A 19,233-nucleotide genomic window follows, 5' to 3' on the forward strand; every position below is an offset into this window, starting at 1 on the left:
TTTCACATGTCCTTAGTCTTCAGTCACTGTGTGAGATACGAGCTGTGTGCAATTGCCTTCTCTCGAGACAGCACCTGTGTAGTCGGAAGCAGAGAGAGCAGCTCTTAAACTGCTGGCTCATTCCCAGACTGCACATCTGCACAGTGCAGCTGCCACCAGCCTCGGCCCAGAGCACACGCTCCCCAGCAGTTCTACTTCAGTGTGGTGGTTCGCCGGCAGAAGATCAGAGAGGGTCTTGGCTGCAAAGGATCCTGGCTCAAGTTGGGATCCCAAGGTGATGAGAGCTGAACGAAACTACAAAACAGACTGTGCCCCCCCGCCTTCACTTGCAGAGCGAAGGCACTGCGACCGCAGAGGGGCACGTCTCGCCCAGTGATTCAGCTTTGTTCCTCTCAGCCACGCTTCACTAGAAGACAATTCCTATAAAACACTTTACCAAGTAATAGCCACCAGCTAGCTTTTTCCCATTTCTGTAACTCCAGCTCCAATTCCAGCTGTTAAGCTATGAAAAAGAGAAAGTGATGTTTATAGTAATGTAAGAAAACAATTCCTGCAAAACGTAAGAGTTTACCGAGGGGTGTTGTCTTGCCTCCACATACTCTGGAGAACTGGGCTGTCCAAGAGCTGGCTTGTAGCAGCAATTCTCAGTAAGGGCCCGGCCTTTGCCAGGGGTGGGAGCACCATGCTGGTGCCGCTGTGAAAGATGAACATTAAGAAGAAGCGGTCGTAGTACCAGACTTAGCCACGCTGTGCTCGCTGAGGGCACATGGGGAGAAGAATAATTTAGTTCTTTACACACTAGCATCTGCTGGCTCAAGAGGATGCTTACCAGTTTTTACTGGGGATAAATGACAAACTGCCAGGCTCATGGTCTCACCTATTTTTAACGAGGAGCTCCAGCCGGGAGTGTTGGCAGCTGGGAACGACACTCCACCGATGCGGCTGAGGCTGTGCAGTGCTGGGCAACAGAGGGACACGGTGTCTCACGTAAAAAGCCCATTCTCCTGGGTAAAAAAACCTGATAAAATCTATCGCGCATCCATGCCATCTACGCACACAGCCGCTAACATGATCGCAGGGGTTTGTTTTGGTCATGTGAGATGAAGAATATGTTTTTCTTGATTAAAAAAAAAATATTTTCTAGTGTCTGTCGTAGGCACGAGGTGACCCCTTAAGATGAACAGCCAAAGCATTCACCTGGTCAAACAGATAAATGAAAATTTCTAACCGCAGTTTAAAATAGTGAAACACTTTATGTCTATACTGTGAAATAACTACACTATTTAATTTACAGTTTTCAAACTCCAGCTGCCAAATACTTAACCTACATCACATAATGCCAGCAAGGTAAAGTAGTAACCAAGACTTCATCCTTACAATGGTTTAAAAAACAAACAAACCACCCCCCCAAAACCAGTTTCCCTCCCTTCCCAAAGTCACACACGTGCCCATACGCAGCGGCGACTCGGCTTGCTAAATTAATTATGTCTGCTCTGCTCGTTTGAAGATGTCCGTTCCTGCGGGACTGAGGTGCTGAGCAGCATCCACAAGGTTTCCGTTCGGGTAGGCCGGTCAAAACTGTTTCACTTGGTACTCTTGATATTTCCACGTCCCACCCTCCTCAGAATTTCAAATGCCAAGGAAGCAACAGCAACATCAGCGTGAGAGCTAGGAATTAGAAACAGTAATGCCCATTAGACATTCTCAGGGGAAAACTTTTCATTCAGATCCCACATTTGCCTTTATCGATGCTGGAAAATTCTTAATAGCCATTAAGTGCACCGCATACCCTGCTTTTCTGTTAAGCAGCAACACGCAACTAGCAATGCAGCCCTGTAGCAAACCTTGTGTAAAAATGAATTTTAGCTCCAATTCACAGTAACTGCTACCTCCACCTCCTCTGCTACAAGAATACCGTGCTCCCCCATGACTCTACACACAGGCACGCTCTCACCTTGACAGAAAAACGTGTTTTCACACATACAGCCCTCTTAACGCCATGCTGCTCCATGCAGGGAGGCTGTTCCACCCAAGGTGTTGCCCGCCCCCTGGCAAGGAGGACCGACTGCCCCACCACACACAGCTCCACAGGTTTGAGATTGAATAGTAGGATCAAGGGGTAATGGTTTTAAACTGAAAGAGGGGAGATTTAGGTTAGGTATCAGGAAGAAAGTCTTTCCTGTGAGGGTGGTGAGGCACTGGAACAGGTTGCCCGGGGAAGTTGTGGATGCCCCATCCCTGGAGGTGTTCAAGGCCAGGCTGGATGGGGCTTTGAGCAGCCTGGTCTAGTGGGAGGTGTCCCTGCCCAGGGCAGGGGGGTTGGAACGAGATCTTTAAGGTCCCTTCCAACCCAAACCATTCCATGATTCTATCTTCCCGGTTTGCTTCCTCACCTGCATTTTTATTATATGTATTTTGCCTAATTTTTTCCTTCTGGAAACACATGTTTTTTCTAGAACAGAGGCTCTAACGCACTACTGCTAGTCCACAGAAACAAGACAGGTTGTTTTTTTTTTTATAGACTACCATCCCTCATCTTTAACTTAGAAAGGACACTACTAGACCAATCTGCAACTTCCTTGGTTGCTGCTAATGACAAAAACCTACCGTCACTCCATGTTTCGGGGAATGCAGAGCTAGCCAGGGAATCCAAATGATCAGTCCTCACTACATAAGCCAGTGCCTTAATGAGCAGCAGTTTATACCAGAAAATTTAGTTATCTGAAATGAATTCATCTTGGCAACTGTCAGCACTGAGAAATAAATGGCTACGATCCCATGTTTTGAAGCGTAGATTTGATTCCATGTAGCTACTAAAGCAGAAGGGGTTGGTTATGTGTCACTCTCTGTGTCACTGCCTGTTCTGACTAGCTGAGGATGGATGGCTAAGGAGGAGTTTGGCAATCCACGGCTGCGACGCAGCAACAGGAGTGCCCCGAAAGCAGCTTGCCATCCAAGCAGTGCCCCTTCTCTCAGCACGTGGCTGCTTGGCTGGTGTCCTCCTCCCGCCGCACAGGCACAGTGCGGAAGATTAGAAACCTGTCTGCAAAAAAATGAGCAAAGCAAAAAACACTCCTCAATCACCGCAACCCAGTGCTGGTATGTGGGTGGAAGGGCCTGGGAGTTTAGACTGCTCAGACGATGGCTCAGATCCAGGATCTCGGTTGTAGCCTTCTCTAAAACGTTTCCAGCTCTGCATGAGATACAGAGAGGCTTCTTACCAGGATTCAAAGTATAGGTGAGGAGACCAAGTTTATTAGGTCACAAAAAATATTCTGGGAAAGATGCCACATAAGGGAATGTGGAGAGATGGCAGAACATCCATAACCTCCATAACCGAGATGGCCATTCAGCTAAAGCTGGTTAAGCTTGCTAACCCCAGGCTTCTGCCTGCCTGCCCACTGCCAATTTATCCATGTCTGAGTCCATTACAGCCCCAAGATCCAGACTGAATCGCTCCCAGCTTCCTCTGGAGGCAAATGGATTGGGACATATGTTCCCCAAAGAAGGGGAGGAGGGGAAGCGAAATCCGTGAGCTCTCGGGGGCTCCCCTGTTGCTGCTGCAGTGTGGGAGCTTGGCATGGCGAAGGAACTTGGCTTACCCTAACATATCAACACACGTGTCACTGGCATCAGCTAGAATTTGGTCTACTGAGCATCTTGTGTCAAATAAGAGAGAGCGCTTCTTATTCTGGGCTCTGTAGTATGTGGTTTTCTGAGTACAGAAACGTATAGGTAACAGACAATTAGAGGAAGTCAGAAAAGCAGACTCAAAGACAGCGACCAGTCTGTCTAGTGCATCTAATGCTGAAATGCTACAAAACAGAGTGAAAAGTAGTTCTAAAGGAAGAAAACCCCATGTTTTTCCACTGTCATCTTCAGGGGTGGTGCAAGTGTCTCCCTTGGGGAGAGCTGACATTTTATTTTAGTTAGATAATTTAATGTGTCATACAAAACCCCATGAGTCAGCAGCTGAGTACGCGAGAGGGATGCAGACTGCTCTCGACAGGTTTGGTTAGTCCTCGGTGTGCATCTCCTTACACTCGCCACGTCCCACATTCCCTCTCCACATCTGCCCACATCCCCCCTTTCCTTCCAACCCAGCGTACTCCCTGCCATAATATCAAGGAGCCAATTTTCCCAAACAACTGACCCATATAAAGCCTGCATTTGGGAGCACAAAGAGCACTGAAAAGATTATCTTAGCGTTTCGAAAACTGATCTATAAACTACAGTTTCTCTATCAATTTTAGTTCAACCAGGAGTGAAATGCAGCCTAACAGCCCACGGCAGGAGTGTAAAATCTGTTTTGAGAGGCAGAGAACAGTAATTCATTCATTCATATGTCCAAGGGGGATTAGATGAGGGAAAGTCTCTGGGAGATGAGCTGAGGTTTGGCCAACTTGTTGGGACTCGCACCTCTGCTCTCACAGAGGAAGCCACGGCACTCCCCAAAGTCTAGTCTCGTGCCTTCTCGGAGAAGCCACGGGTATTCTTAAACAAAAGCAGTTCTGTTCTTCCGCTGCTCGTTTGAAAGTAATCAGCTTGCAAGTGCACCAAACACAATTACTTTCAAACAGGGCACAGACATCGCATTGTGCATCTAGCCCACGCCGCCAAGAACCCCTGACTGGTATCCGGTTATAGAGGCCAAGTGTTCGGAATAAAATCATATATTAAAAAAAATAATAATAAAAAATCGACAGATGTGCGCACACACTGAGCTGGGCTGTGCAGCACACTGCGGCTCGCCGCAGCTGGGGATCAAAGCACGCCGCCGCAGCGGCAGAAACACCAGCAAGCTCTGAATGAAAGGAGTTTGGAGGAGAGCGATGTAGGGAGGGGGGCCAGGGACAGAAACCTGAGAAGGTTGTACTGCACAGGAGACGATTACAGGCAAAGACCATCATAGACAAAAGAGAAGGCGAGCGCTTTCAGCCCTGGAAATTCCTGGAAGCCTGAGGGAACTCACCTGGCAGTTTGGGCCAGGCTCTCTAGAGTCTGGATAAGAGCATCGCCATCATTCTTCAGGCTCTCTGAGCACTTCTCGTTTGAAGTTATCTGGAACAAAAAGAAAGAACCGTTATCAAAGGCTTAGTAAGAAATTCCTCTCTGTCATTTTTTGTGGGATAGGGGAGAGGGAAACAAGTTGTAGCATTTATTATAATTGTAAATGGAATGTGACATTAAAGAGACCCAAGAGAAAGTCCCTTTTACTGAACAGGATTGAATTTTAGGCACAGACCATCTAAAATGTCTTGGCTTAATTAACAAGATTCACTCTTGTTCTGAGTCTCTGTATGTGTGCAAATTCACACATCACAGTCTGCCAATCCTGATTTCGTCCTTAGTACCAATGCGAATACAAGCCCCATTTAGCCTGAATTCCAGGGAGATCTCGGAAGGCAGCCGCTTTCGTTTCTCACTTCAGGGAAAAAATAACCAAGTTTGTATCAGCCTTCAGATCAGGACGCGAGGGGTTTCTCAGAGAGGAGCCAGGTTAAAATCACTGCAACGTTAGCAGTCGCGTGTTGAAATTTTTCTTGCCGCTCATCAGTCATTAGGAACATCACCTGCACAGGACTGTCACCTACAGAGCAGGGGACTGAGTGACCAAAGCTATATGCCCTTTTGTGTCGAGTGAGTCCTGATTATAGTTGATTTTGCTGCTGGTGTCTGTTATCACGCTAATTTGTAATGACTGTTTTATTGTTTCTCCAGCCTTCAGCAGCACAAGTACACAGCTCCAAGTGGCCGCACATTTCCTGACCAGTTAAGCGGGTGATGGGAAGGTCACAGGGGACTTGACATGCAGTCTCACGGCACCGTGGCACAGACAGACATTGAATATTTGGCAGCTGGCTGAAAAAACTCTCGTATCTCAAAAAATTACTGAAAAAAGAAAGGTTTGCACATCAAATCCTGCTTGCAAAGGTAAATAAATCTTGGCCGAAGAGAAAGGAAAAGAGGAGGAACAGAGCAACTGATTATTTCAATAGTGGAGGAGTTAAAGCTTGAAATGACGACTTCTAATCCCAAAATCTGGCAAGGACTTTTAAGGTTTAGCATGCCGCGGCTGGCCCTATTTACCATTGATCAAGCATCTGAGTGATACGCCTTCCCATCTCCCTCTTAAATCACAAGAGAAGGTGTATTTGCGGCTGCCATCCCACCGTAATTTATCAGCAGCGATTCTGCAACAACGGTGTCACTACATCTATAATCATAACATCCTGTAGGTAAGCAGTAAGAGGGAACAGGGACGCATCTGAAGTAAACTGAAATGTATCCTGTGTGCTGGAAAAAAAACAGTGATGCTGTTACCTAAGTACAAATCATTGGTAAATCCTGATTACAGGTCATTAAACCTTTTTACTGTCTTGAGGTTTATATCTGACCTCTTCAATTTATATTTCAGTAATCCCTTCTTCTTTACTTGTCACCCGTTAGACACAGAAGATATTTTGTAATCTGGGTTCTGAATGTGAGAACAGACACATAATAGTTGCAATACAGCTGCAACACGAGGAGAAGAGCGCTTTCGCCACAAGGCATTGCTTTTCATTCCTAAAGAGAGCTTGCGCCTCTGCCAAACGCTTCCCCTAACTTCTGCAGCTCATCAGCCGCTGCCACGTTCTTTGCACTTGCCACATTCGTAGCCCTCATTTATCCTGCACACTTGAAGGAGGAAGAGGTCACGGAGGGGGAGGAAGGTCCCTGAAGGCTGGATCCTGCTCCATAAAACTATGAGGTCAAATAAAGGTGACAGATACCTCTAATTCTAATCCACCCTAACTCTTGGGTGCTGGTGTCTGTACAATCCTCGCAGTCTTTGTGCATTATATGGAGACAGAACATTCAGAATATGTTCAACTATAAAATCTGGTACCAAAAAAGAGTTTTAACTCTAAAATGCTGTGTTTCAAGCAATAACTTAGTCCTACTGAGTCATAGGCTCTGACTCTAAGCTTGCCCATGTTGCAGCATGCCTTGTGTCATTATTAATAATACCTTGCTGTGGATACAATGCATTTGAATGGAAAGGATTAAAACGGCTTTATATGCACAGAAATGGACAGAACAGAAAGACCCATGAGATCATCTGCCCCATCCCCCTATTACACTTCACTGTTCAGAGCAGCTTGCAGCCACAAGCAATGGGCTGCTGCGATACCCATCCAGAGGGGCCGCTCCCCTCTCTAAATAAAATGCTTCAGTAAGATGCTTCCAGCAGAAAAGCTGGAACCACAAGGAGAGAAAGAACCAAGCGTTTAACAGCACGATCTGCCTACAGACCTTTCAAATTAAGTCTAAAACAAATTTAGGACACATTTTCTCGAGAGCGTCAACTAACAACTTCACCCAAGCCCAGGTGTGCTGGTGAAGAACCGACCCGTCCAGCCGGCAGTGCCACCTGCACGCACAAATGGGGAACCCACACAGACAAAACGCGGCTGCATGGATTTATGTGGGCAGCTGGGATTTCCACACCCACTCTCGATCACCCGTGTCCAAAAAACTGCTTTCTCTCTACCACCAGGCATCCACAGCACCGGCCTAGGGGAGGACCACCACTGCAGTAGTAGGAACGCTGCCGGTTGAACTGCCAGTGCCCTGCAGCCAGCTGGACCTCAGCTGCCTACGGCTTTTTGTCAGTACTCCCATGCCTGACACAGCACCTTCTTTTTTGCCCCTTTTATATCAGCCTGTGTAGTAGATCAGATTGCTCCCTGAGCCATCAGAAGGTCTCTCGCATATGACAGATTAGATTCGGCTTCACGTAAAGCTCATGAGAAATGTTGTCTGAATCACTGTTCACTTTCAAGGCCCAAGACAAAACTTTACCCGTGTTTTTTATCTAAAAAATGGTTCCAATTTTGTGTTCATTTTGTTCCACAGGCAAAAATAAATTATGACAGCACATAAAATCATCAGTAACCAAACTTGTAGAAATGAACGTATTTTTCACTCAGTTAATTATCTTTTTTTCTACCCAGAATTGCTGTATCTTTCATCCACACCACTTCTAGTTCTCATTCACTTGGAATTTTAACAACTAGTTTAATGATCTCTTGTAATATTGCTATTTGTTAGGGCTGGCTACCACACATATTCAATGACATAATCAATAGCTATTCCTTTAATTAAAAATGTAATTAAATCTCAGTTTAGTTGTACACTCATTGCAATTTAACAAGAATTTCAAAATGGCTTTTCTTTTATTAAGCTAATAGCCATTCGGCAGCTTTCCTTTTTTACAAGGATGAGCCATAAGGAATACCATAATTGATAAGTAAAGATCAGTATTTCCTAAAATTTAGGGTAGCTGTTCAGGTATCATAGTGCTGCTGAAGGTGAGCGCGGGAAAAGACACAATATGAAACATTTACTGGATAATCATCTTTGCTAATAAATTGAGGAGTCTTGGGTTCTTGGTCTAAGTAGGAAGTGATTTTTGCAATTCAAGTTGCAAGAAAGCACGGAAACCTAAGGGACAATTACTTTTCTTCAGGCTGGTTTCATAATACTGAACTGCTTTCTCTGATTAGTCATAACTCGTATTTTGTAATTTATAACTGAGTTAAATGACCTAAGCAGTAAACTACTCTCTCATCATTTTGAAGAGAAAGAAACTCTCCTGCTTTGGTGAGGTTTCAGGCAAACCATAAGCCTGATGTCTGTAACATAAACTGGGAAATAATGTAAAATATTGATTGGGTAAAAATAAGGAGCTTTTTATTTGAAACTTTTTTTGATTGAAGAAAGGCCTCTGGAGCATATTTAGCTGCGCTTCAAGTGTATCTTCTCAAATAAACAACTGCTGGAGATGTTTACCATTTCCACACTCAGCAGATGCTTTTCTACAAGCCATCACCATGCCTGAATACACAGATGCAAGTACGGCATTTCATAAATGCTCTTTCTCACAGACTGGCTTTTTCTCTTTCCCAAACACGTTTAACATTTTAACCTTGTAAAGTGATGCTTCCTTACTTTCTCCTCAAAATTTAATACAATTAAGCTAATTACCTCTGCGGGATTGGTTCGCTCAAGTTCTTGCTCATTGGCTGAGAGCAGCCACACAGGTAACACAGGAGCTGCCGCAGACCGGTTTATCAGAACCACCAGATACTTGTAGGTCCAATGTTAACAGCACTTGAATATCGACACATGCTGGGAATAAAGTACCACTTATCCCCAGTTGGAGGCTTTCCTGTGAATGGGAATTGTATCTTCAGCTAAAACTGCAGTAAAACCAATCACCAGTGTATTTTTCTTCTGTGCACTACCTAGGACCCGATGTAGGACATGAAACATACTTTAAAAAATTTTTCTGAATAAAAAAATTAAAGAATTAAGCACACTCTTATTGCCTTCTAGACACTATTTCAAATAATGTCTTCATAGTAAGTACTGTTCCCGCAATTTAAAATGTGCGTCTCGGACTCCTGCTTCCACTCTTGACTGGTCGAAGGCACTGTCAGTAGGATACAGCGCCTTTCATCGCCACCCAAAGCCGCTGTTTCAAATGCTGTCTGGGTTGGTGGTGATTGAAAGTTGACGGCTATTCACAGCTGCTTAGTGTGACCTTATTCCCATTTTTTAAGGAACAAATGTCACAAAATATAGTGGTGTCAAAAACGTCGCTATAGCTGATGTGACAGCCCAGCAAATAAGTCAATGGGATGGTAACTTCAGAAATGAGGCACAATGCCTGGGCTGGAGGAGAAAACCTTCCAGTGTCGTGGCCCATCTTATGCCTATCCCAGGGCATTTAATGGTACTTTTCCTCCCAGGCTGTCAGCGCTGAGCTATTCACAAGCACTGCAGTAATCAAATAAAACATGTCACTTGGTTTGTCATTCACAACCCACGATGACATGGCCAGAAATATGCAGCCGTTCCTTCTTAATGGAGAAGCACGATAACAAGAATAGACTGCAAACAAGGACTCGTTCAGGTGAGCATCTATGTGAAATAAAACTAACAGATCCATTGATCGTGTTCAGACTTACTAAATATAAGTATTTCTTTCATTATAAATCCTTCTCCAAGCATACACATTAAGCTGGCCGTGCCCAGAGGAGGTATATCAAATGCATTCATCACTTCTGTAGGCCTGTACACTTACTTACTCTTACAAAGTAACGTAGCCCTACCTTTGCGTAACCAATCATAGAATAGTTTGGGTTGGAAGGGACCTTTTAAAGGTCACCTGGTCCAACCCCCCCTGCAGTAAGCAGGGACATCCTTGACTAGATCAGGTTCCTCAAAGCCCTGTCCAACCTGACCTTGAATGTTTCCAGGGACGGCGCATCTACCACCTCTCTGGGCAACCTGTGCCAGTGTTTCACCGGCCTCATTGCAAAAATTTCTTCCTTGTACCTAGTCTAAATCTACCACCTTTTAGTTTAAAACCATTTGCCCTTGTCCTATAGCAACAGGCTCTGCTAAAAGTTTGTCCCCATCTTTCTTATAAGCCCCTCCTTAAGTACTTTTTTTTTTTTTGCCTTTACATAGGCAAGTGAAGGTCACATTTTTTGTTGCTGTGGCACTGTTTCCACTGGCTGGGAAGAGGCAGGGAGGTCTGGATGGTTCCCACACAGTGAGTGAATAACACCATGGCATGGGGAGTCAGCAGGGAGGCAAGAGGCAGCACAGCTCTCCAGGTCAGAGAAGTTAAGCACGAGCTGCCATTTGCCAGGGAAGTGCTCTAGCTATCAGGCCAATTTTATATTTGTGGCAGCAATTTTTTTTAAAAAATAAACCAAAACAACTTAAAACAGCAATAAAAAAATCCCAGCTCTTTTGCGAGTTGTCTAACCTGGCATTTGCTGGATGTGCTCTAGGCGGGCACATGGGACTGGACCCTTCAAAGCACTTAGGTTCAACCAATTTACAGGTTATTTAATGAAAACTAACGATAACTCTTGCCAGGCTATGCAAGCATAGCAGAGGAACACCTGAGGACGGTGTGCTCACAAAGACACTGCATGCTCGCTAGGATGGCCACAAGTTATTTTTGCTCTCCATGATGTACAAAAGCTCATTCTAAAAGCATAGAAACCTGCCTGGCGTTCCCCCCATCACAGCGTACTTCCTTGGTACTCTTCTCTCTGCACATGGTTCAGCCGAAGAGAGACAGACACAGAACGTGTGTGTGGGAAGAACAAATCAAGTCGGACAAGTTATATTTATGTTACTAATTGCCAACTCATTTGAACAGGCCTGAGCAATGTTGCGGGACCATAAAAACAAGAAATGAAAGTTACAAAAGCACGAGCGTTCCAGGTGTGCTTTGGCAAGCATATTGCAGTCAGGGATTGCAGACACACAATTACAAAGACTTTGTGGCCTTCAGATCCTGCAAATACATGTGAAAACAAGCAGGTATCTGTGACAAAAAACCCCCTACATCAGACAGCTTAGCTCTGATTTTAGAGTTCAAAAATCTTTTTTTTTTTTTGCTCTTTATGGATAAAATTCTTCTTCCACTGAAGTCAGCAGCAAACTCCTTTTGACTTTGATAAGGCCAAGATTTCATTCGACGTGTTTTGTTTTCTTCTAATTTGTATGTGTGTGCAGGTTTATTCTAAGTTCAAAGCAATTTCCACCGGTAACTTGGAAACGTACCAGTTTTCCGGCAGTCTGAAAGCCACACTGTCTCGAGGACTATTCAAAGAGAGAACAAGGAATGTCTCCCACACGCTATATAATTGTTAATTGATTTTGGACGTTTCTTGACACCTTCCACTTTGAGGCTATTCTTTGCCCTTCAGCATATACATAACGCACAGCTCCGTGATGGTTGTAAAGTTGTAAATTACCAACTCTAAGGGGCATTATCTAAGCATAAGAGGAGATTCATAAAACCACGGGGTAATTATTGAATAGAAGACTGCTCTCTGTCTTGTTTGATTTTTTGATTTGCTTTTAATTACTAGCAGTGTTCTCAGCTTGCTTTCAGGAAATAGAAGATGTCTTTATAACCCAGAAAATATCCATTATCACAGTTTCCATCCTCTGTAACTAGTGAGTTTAAAATATTTGACTTAACAGAACTAGATAGGGCAACCTCTTCCCATCCATCAGAACCCGCTGTCCACAACAACTTCATTAGCAAAAGTGAACTGCAGTCCTGCCTAGCAAAAGGTGTCTCAGGTGCCATGGGAGACTTCCACATAGTGGTGCAGTATTAACAAGTTACGCATGCTCACAACCCAGCCCAACATCAATATGACATTAAAAATAAATGCTTGCCACCCTGTTGCTGGTGATCTCATCTGCAAAGTCATCTGCATGCCAACAACTCCCTGAGATACCACTTCAGACTGGTTTCACTCTGTCCAAACAATGATCCCAGCTGCCTCAAGCATCAGCTTCAGCAAAATGGGGCCACATACCAAGCTTATACAAACCTCCCGAGCCCCTCAGATCCCTCTTTCCTCAGCTCCCAAACAGCTGCCTGTCCTCACCTTGCTGGGTTCGATGAGGCCACCACTTCGCAGGTACACCTCACCCTGATGGTCTTGTATGATTTCCTCCTTAAAAAAGGAACGGGGAAATCCACTGGAATACTTTTTTATTACCACAGCAGGTCCAATTTAGGCTCAGATCCTACGTTCATATTTCTTTAGGAGCTATTATAGAGGATCCTCGTTGTCTTAGAGCAAAAAAAACCTAAAAGCCGTCAAGAACACACACTGTAAAACAATGCAAGAGGTTCTCTGCATGTCTAGATTTCCCCTCAAGTTCATAATTCCCTGGATCTCTCATATTCAAATGTCCTTCATAGTCTCCCTTCATCAGCTTTTCTTCTAAAATAGCTACTGACAAGTAACTCCAAATTCTTCTTAAATGTTGATTCCTGTAACTCTTTTACCGGTGCCACTGTCTTTTATGGCCTAATAATTCAACTCATGAATCAGACCCCTGAATTCCAGCATCTGTCATCCCGTATATCTCCCTGTAAAATCACAAAATAGTCTGACCGCAAAGTTTTTTTGGAGTTATATCCAACTTTATAACCAGTCATATCCTGCATGGATTACGGACGGTCGTCTTTTCTTTTCACGTACATGTTCTTTTCATATTCACCTAGTACAGCTGAACCTAGATCTTTCACTGCTATATTTTGTGCTATGACAATTCAAATAATTTCAAATATTTATATACTTGTAAGGGTAAGAATCATTACTACAGATAACTCATCTTCTCACTATTAGGAAAACCAGTGACGCCCAGAACATATTGGAAAGTACTGACCTTTAAATGACAATTCTCATACAGGAGAAATATGCAAGGAACCAAGCAGTTACTAATATCATAAATGCTTTTATATCTAAGGACACAAACACTTGAGCAGCCATGCCTGTGATGCTCAGGTGAACTGGACAAACGCCTGGAAACTGCCGAGCAGTTGCAGTTTACTGAGGAATTTTGAGTTTTAATGCATACAGCCTCCAAAAAAATACTACCTCTAACCTGACGTTGTCTCTTGTCCTGCTTTAAAATGCTCCTCATAAAGATAAAAGATCACTATGCCTTGACAAAGGCAGAGTGATGTGAACAGATGCTGTCAAAGTTGTCCTTATACAGATCCACTGGTACAATTCCAGTCTGATCTAGGATGCAAAATCCCTGGCTTCCCCTGAGTAGAAACTTGATATGGCATTGATTAACTTTCACGGAGGATGAAACAAAATTGGAAAGCTCACCCTCACATTGGTTATAGTCTGGACCTGAACACAAGACTCTAACAACACAAAGTCTGTACAATTTAACTTAATGTTTTAGATTTACCATTCCAAGAATGCAGGAATATGATGAGTTAAATTAAGAACTAACACAGATTATGAAAATTACATACGTAAAGAATAAGAAGAGTAGCAAAATCTTGTTAGGAAATCATTATGAACTATGATTTTTAGCTAAATATTAAAACATTAAATATTCGTTCCTTTGCAGCCTCTATAGACTTGGTTTCTATGGATACATAAAACTTGGGCATAGAACCCTCGAGGTTTTCCTTAAGTGACAAACATGGATAATCTTTCATATACTGAAAAAAGACCAAAAAAAGTCCAATGATTTTTTTTTCATTAGGGGAGAAAAGCATCGTTATAGTTATGCTTTATGTAAAAAGCAACTAGGAATGACTGAACAGGGATATGAGTCTATAAAACACCAATTTCTGAGGAAAATTATGCTTTATGTAATGGTTCAATTTCCATAAAATTGTAAAAACTGTCATAAAAACAAATGGACTTCTGAAATCGATGCTTGCTTATCGTCATGTGACAGATGGCTCTGACTGCCTGGCAGAGAGCAAACAGCTACCTAGTTGGTCCTCGCTGACCTCAGAGAGAATCATTTTGGTCTATTCACTTTTTTTTTTTTAATGAGCCTGGTTGCATTTAAGTATCTTTACGGCAGCTAGTAAGCCATCCATGTGCAATTACAGAGAGGAGGTCAAAAGGAAGTAATAGCGATGAGCCCAACAGATGACACAGCTAGGCAATCTCAACAGTATTGCACTATGTAAAATTACAGTGCACTGAAACACCAAATGAGTCCGACAATCCTTTTGTGCCCACAGAAACAACGAATTAGGACTCCATAACAAAAACAACAGCGATAGTCACTGAGAATTACACTGGCTTTGAATTATGAATCAAACAAACTGGTTGCAGGTTTCAGAACTGCCGGTTTCACTGTACAACCCAAAGCAAAACATCTGTCCATGTGAAAGGAGAGCATATTTCTCATTACTGGCCATGGCAGTATTGTTTTTCGGACAGTTTCTGTATCTATACATAATCATACTGGTCTCCCAGTACCCAAATACCAGCACAGTGTTGGGGGGGATGTGTGTGGTCTCGGAAAGCAAACATGTTCCAAACAAGGGGGTAAGAAACTTCCCCCAGGAACATGACTCCGCAGTATGTCAGACACCGGAATAAGACTTTTCATTCTTGCTGCTCTCTGAAATTAAGGGCAGATCCCATATTTGATGCCCCCTCCGTCAGTGTCATTAAAGAGCAGCCATTACAAACTGACTGAATACTTTAATGTCAGTTGTGAAAACAACCATCAACGGCAGCCCAAATCTGCATTTAATGCAGACATACATATACTTCCAGACCTACGGTACTTATTCCAAATAAAAATAACAAGATTTAATGTAGAATGAACAGTTCAATGGGCCAAGTTGCATGTAAGTGTTCACAGTTACTTCAGAGGTCATCGCCACTCACTGCAGCTCCCACAAGCCGTCAGTATGTTCATGTTTTGGTTTTTGTCAACAGTTGTCATTTCATCGAGTTGTGTTTGGACTCCACATGCTTCACCCTTTGTGAGCCCTGCTGTTTTACTGACATCGAGAAACTAGTGATTTGACAATTTCATATCCATTTTCCTTTCCCTACCTCAACTTGCGTATACCTGCATTTGGCTGACTATCACAGTTTAATCGGTGACTGGCAGGAACAGATTCCTAAGTATCTTTCCCATGCTTTTATCAATTCATTGAGTTCCAGCTCCTGGCAGCCTGTGTATAAGAGAAACCCTTGCAGCTGTCCCCAGTATAATGCCATCTCACTGTTCTTTATAGTAATATTTCAAGATACAGACAAATATAAACACCGTAGAGCTTCTTTACTGCAACTGCAAAAACAAAAGGGCTCTAATACAAGGTTAAATGATTTACAGTGGAAACTTGCAAAGAGAAGATAAATCACCTTTTTCTCTCAACACAGTGCCATGCAGCCGTCTTCATCTTTTCTTATCAGCTGCCATTTCCAACACATGCAAGAAGTGCTGTTATTATGCTAGGGAGCAAAAAGGATCAAGCTCGTCACCCTGGCAGTCTTCTATCAACAATAAAAGAAAAAGATACAAAGACTGTGAGTCCAACATGATGTCACTAACGGGTGACACGCGTGGCGATGCATTCCTTTACTGTTAATAAAAGAAGTCAGGGAAGACCAAGGCTAATTTTAGTTATCAAGTAGCTGGTAACTCATCCCTGACTGTATAAAAAGAAGGGCAATGCATGACAACTCCGCGTAATACTTCACGGCAGACAGAGTGAGGGCAACAGGACCAGAGGTCTGTGCAGCTGGTGGGCACGGGAAGGACAATTTTGTCCTAATACACCTGCCTAGTTGTGATCACCAAGGAGAGACAAGGCGAGGAGGAATATATCACAGTGTCAAGAAATGAATGTAGAAGTTAGAAAATAATCTGCTTAAATTGTTCATCCGCTCCACGTAGAAGGCTGTGTCTGGCACAGTTATCACAGATACTCCTGCTTATCTTCTCCATTGCGTAGTTAAACAAATTTTAGCTAAATTAATATCATGCAATTAAGTAAAGAGTCAAAGAATCACAAGTACTTGAGTTAAAGCAGCTATAGAAATTACCAAACACTTAGCTAGAATGTGAAATTTAGGTATATATGCACCCAGTTAAGGCAGCTGGCTTGAACCACCACCGATGGTGATTTACATTAATCTATTTTACTCCATGCGGTAAAAGATTGGGGTGTCCATACAGTCAGCTGTGTTGTCTCAGCCAAGGTAGTATTAATTTCCAACTGAGCAGGCAACAGTTCCATTAACTCCTTTGCCTTGATGGCACCATGATGGATGTCCTTATTTTAAAATTAATTTTAAAATTCTGAGCAAGAAATTGCTAGCAACAGAGGAAAGATGCTAGCACAATTATTTTTAATGCATCCTTATTTTTATAAAACATATTTGAATTGAGATTAGTTACATCATCCAGTAGTTATGTTGTCCAAGAGCCTTGACAAATGGGTTTTGTTGGGTTTAGTTGCCATGGTTTAAAAAAACAAAGAAACAAACAAACAATTCATTGCCCCAACTGTTTGCTCCATTTCATGGCCCGGGGTTCTTCTCCCCAAAGCATGAAGGGGACAGTAAGATCCCTGGTTATATCTCACTTGCTCTGGTTCACTTATTAGCTTAAACAGCTGATGAAGGTGGGCCTGCATTAACAACGGGCTGAGACATGTTTCCAGTTCTGTTGAGTGGGGATAGCAGAGAGGCAGGACAGCCAAGCGGAGGTGGCAGTGGACCAGGCAGGGCAGCAGAGCCCACTGCAGCCAGCATCTCAGAGCCTTTACCGTGAGCTCACAGCCTTTTGTCATTAAAAGGTGGACATAAGGAGGCAGAAAGCTGAAAAGATCAAACTTTCAGTGAAGAAGTAGGTCCACAACAAAAGCGGAGTCTGTCCTTCCATTAACACAAAATCTGCTGAATTCCCAAAGAGGAGAGGCTTTTTCCTATAGGAATTCAGCAGTTTAATTTGGATAGGAGAATATTCACTGGAAGACAAGCTGACTGCTTCTCTTTCTAACCGTAATACAGCAGAGATTGACCTTTGCATTCTCATTTCGATGCTTATCTTGAACAAACAGCCAAGAAGTCAATGTCTACAGAGAAAAAATTAGGGAAGTGACTTCTCCCTAAAAGTGCAGAGCAGGTCCTAGGGAAAATTTTAATAAATTTGAGTCCAGCTGCTGTGGCTGAATGTTAACCAGCTTTGTGATGCAGTGTTTATTTGGCCATGAAATGCTTGCTGAGACAAGTTAAACTTCAATCTTGAATTATACAATTAAGTCTTTCAGGGAGAAAAAGATCCTTTGTAGTTTTTGTTATCTCAAAATACGTTATATTTGAGTATCAGCAGAAGAACAAACTTTTGCTTATGTTACATACGCATCGGCTTTTTGCTTTTATCTCGCGGGTGAATTCGGCGTTCAAGGAATGGGTACCACTGACTGAAGCCAATCCTAATGAACGCCAGGGTTCTGACAAACTTCACCCACGCAGATCAGGCAGTGAACCTTACACCTGCCTTACAGCACCGCCACTTCGGCAGTCTTGGCGTCAGTTGAATAGGCAATCGTATCAAACCGTGTACAAAGCGGCTACCGAAATGCCAGCTTTCAGCTATGATCTCATCAGGATGTCAAGTGAATATTTTTTTCATCTCGTTTTCTTTCTGACTGTGGGGAAAAAATTATAAAGTACTATTATCACATGGTAATATTAATAATAAATACACACAGGTCCCAAATAAAGTATTGCTAATTTAACAAAGCAGTTTGTTTTCTCTTAGAGGTTTCAAGTTAAAACTCTTCAGACATTTTTGCTGATGCGCAGCTAATTACATCATTGTTTTGCATTTGCTATTGCACAATGACCATGAACAAGGTGTGCCTTAAAATTAGATGTTGCAGCCCATACACTTAACCTGATTAGGTCAATAATTTAAATATTAACAAAGTTATGGAAATGAACGCTGTCAGATTCTTGTTTAAAAAGATGTCATTATATACCCCTGCACTGCATTCTTTTAAAAACATGGGACTTAAATGTTTTCAGACACGGAATGAGCATCTGGACTTCTGCCACAAGATACTACCTTTTGCTCCTGTACCCACTGTGGCTGTCAATCTCATAACTGTGTCCTCCAGGACAAGGTAACTGAGTCACAGTGCAAACTTAATCACAACACAACACAAAGCTGATGCGATGATCTCATTACTGTTCCAGGAAAAGGAATCAACTCAATTCCTATTTACACCAGCAAATCTAGCTTTCAGCAAAGACCTACAAAGGCCCTGACCACATAACAGGGAGAACAAGTAACATGAGTGGCACCCTATTAAGGAAACTATTAACGCAAGCAAGATAGCGATACTGAGAGTTTTAAAGAAAGTCTCAGTGCTTTGTCAGAGGATTTTTGAATTTGAAAGGAGTTTTGAAGTTTAGCCAAATCTATGATCCTTTTTGGTAAGGTTGAGGTACCTGGAAGTTACCTTTATGTCAGGTTAAAAATAATTTTGCACGTTAAACAAAAGATTTATTGCACCGTTTCAAGCACTCAACCCAATCTAAATTGGCTAGGAGGCTCTTTTTGAAGCTCTTCACCCTTTTTTTAATATTGTATTTGTATTATTTTCTAGCATAGTATCAGACATGCAGAAACAAAATCTGAAATGACTAAATCTGACTTAAAAAGAATACCTGTCTGATCAAAGCCTCTGGCTCACGGGTGTTGGCTGTTTGGTTTTGGGGGGGGTTTGGGGTTTTTTTTTGTTTTGTTTTTTTTTTTCTTTTTTGGAACTAACTAGCAGGAAAAGTCTTATCTTCTAAGAGTTGCACTTAAAACTGATTGCTTATAAAGATTTGAAGAATGATT

General features: G+C 42.7%; 1 protein-coding gene across 6 annotated transcripts in view; it reads right to left on the reverse strand.

Annotated features, from left to right (window-relative positions):
- Positions 1–1,220: 1,220 nt before the first annotated feature.
- The window catches only part of ULK4 (unc-51 like kinase 4), a 246,624-nt gene continuing 228,611 nt past the window's right edge, over positions 1,221–19,233 (reverse strand). For all 6 annotated transcript variants that reach the window (XM_063325376.1, XM_063325375.1, XM_063325378.1 and 3 more), the window contains 2 exons: positions 4,973–5,061; positions 1,221–1,668 (listed from right to left, as the gene is read on the reverse strand). In XM_063325376.1, coding sequence (XP_063181446.1) covers positions 1,584–1,668; positions 4,973–5,061 — 174 coding nt within the window. In that variant the 3' untranslated portion in view covers positions 1,221–1,583. The remainder of the gene's footprint in view (positions 1,669–4,972; positions 5,062–19,233) is intronic.

This window comes from Chroicocephalus ridibundus, chromosome 2 (genome assembly GCF_963924245.1).
Source record: "Chroicocephalus ridibundus chromosome 2, bChrRid1.1, whole genome shotgun sequence".
Classification (NCBI taxonomy): domain Eukaryota; kingdom Metazoa; phylum Chordata; class Aves; order Charadriiformes; family Laridae; genus Chroicocephalus; species Chroicocephalus ridibundus.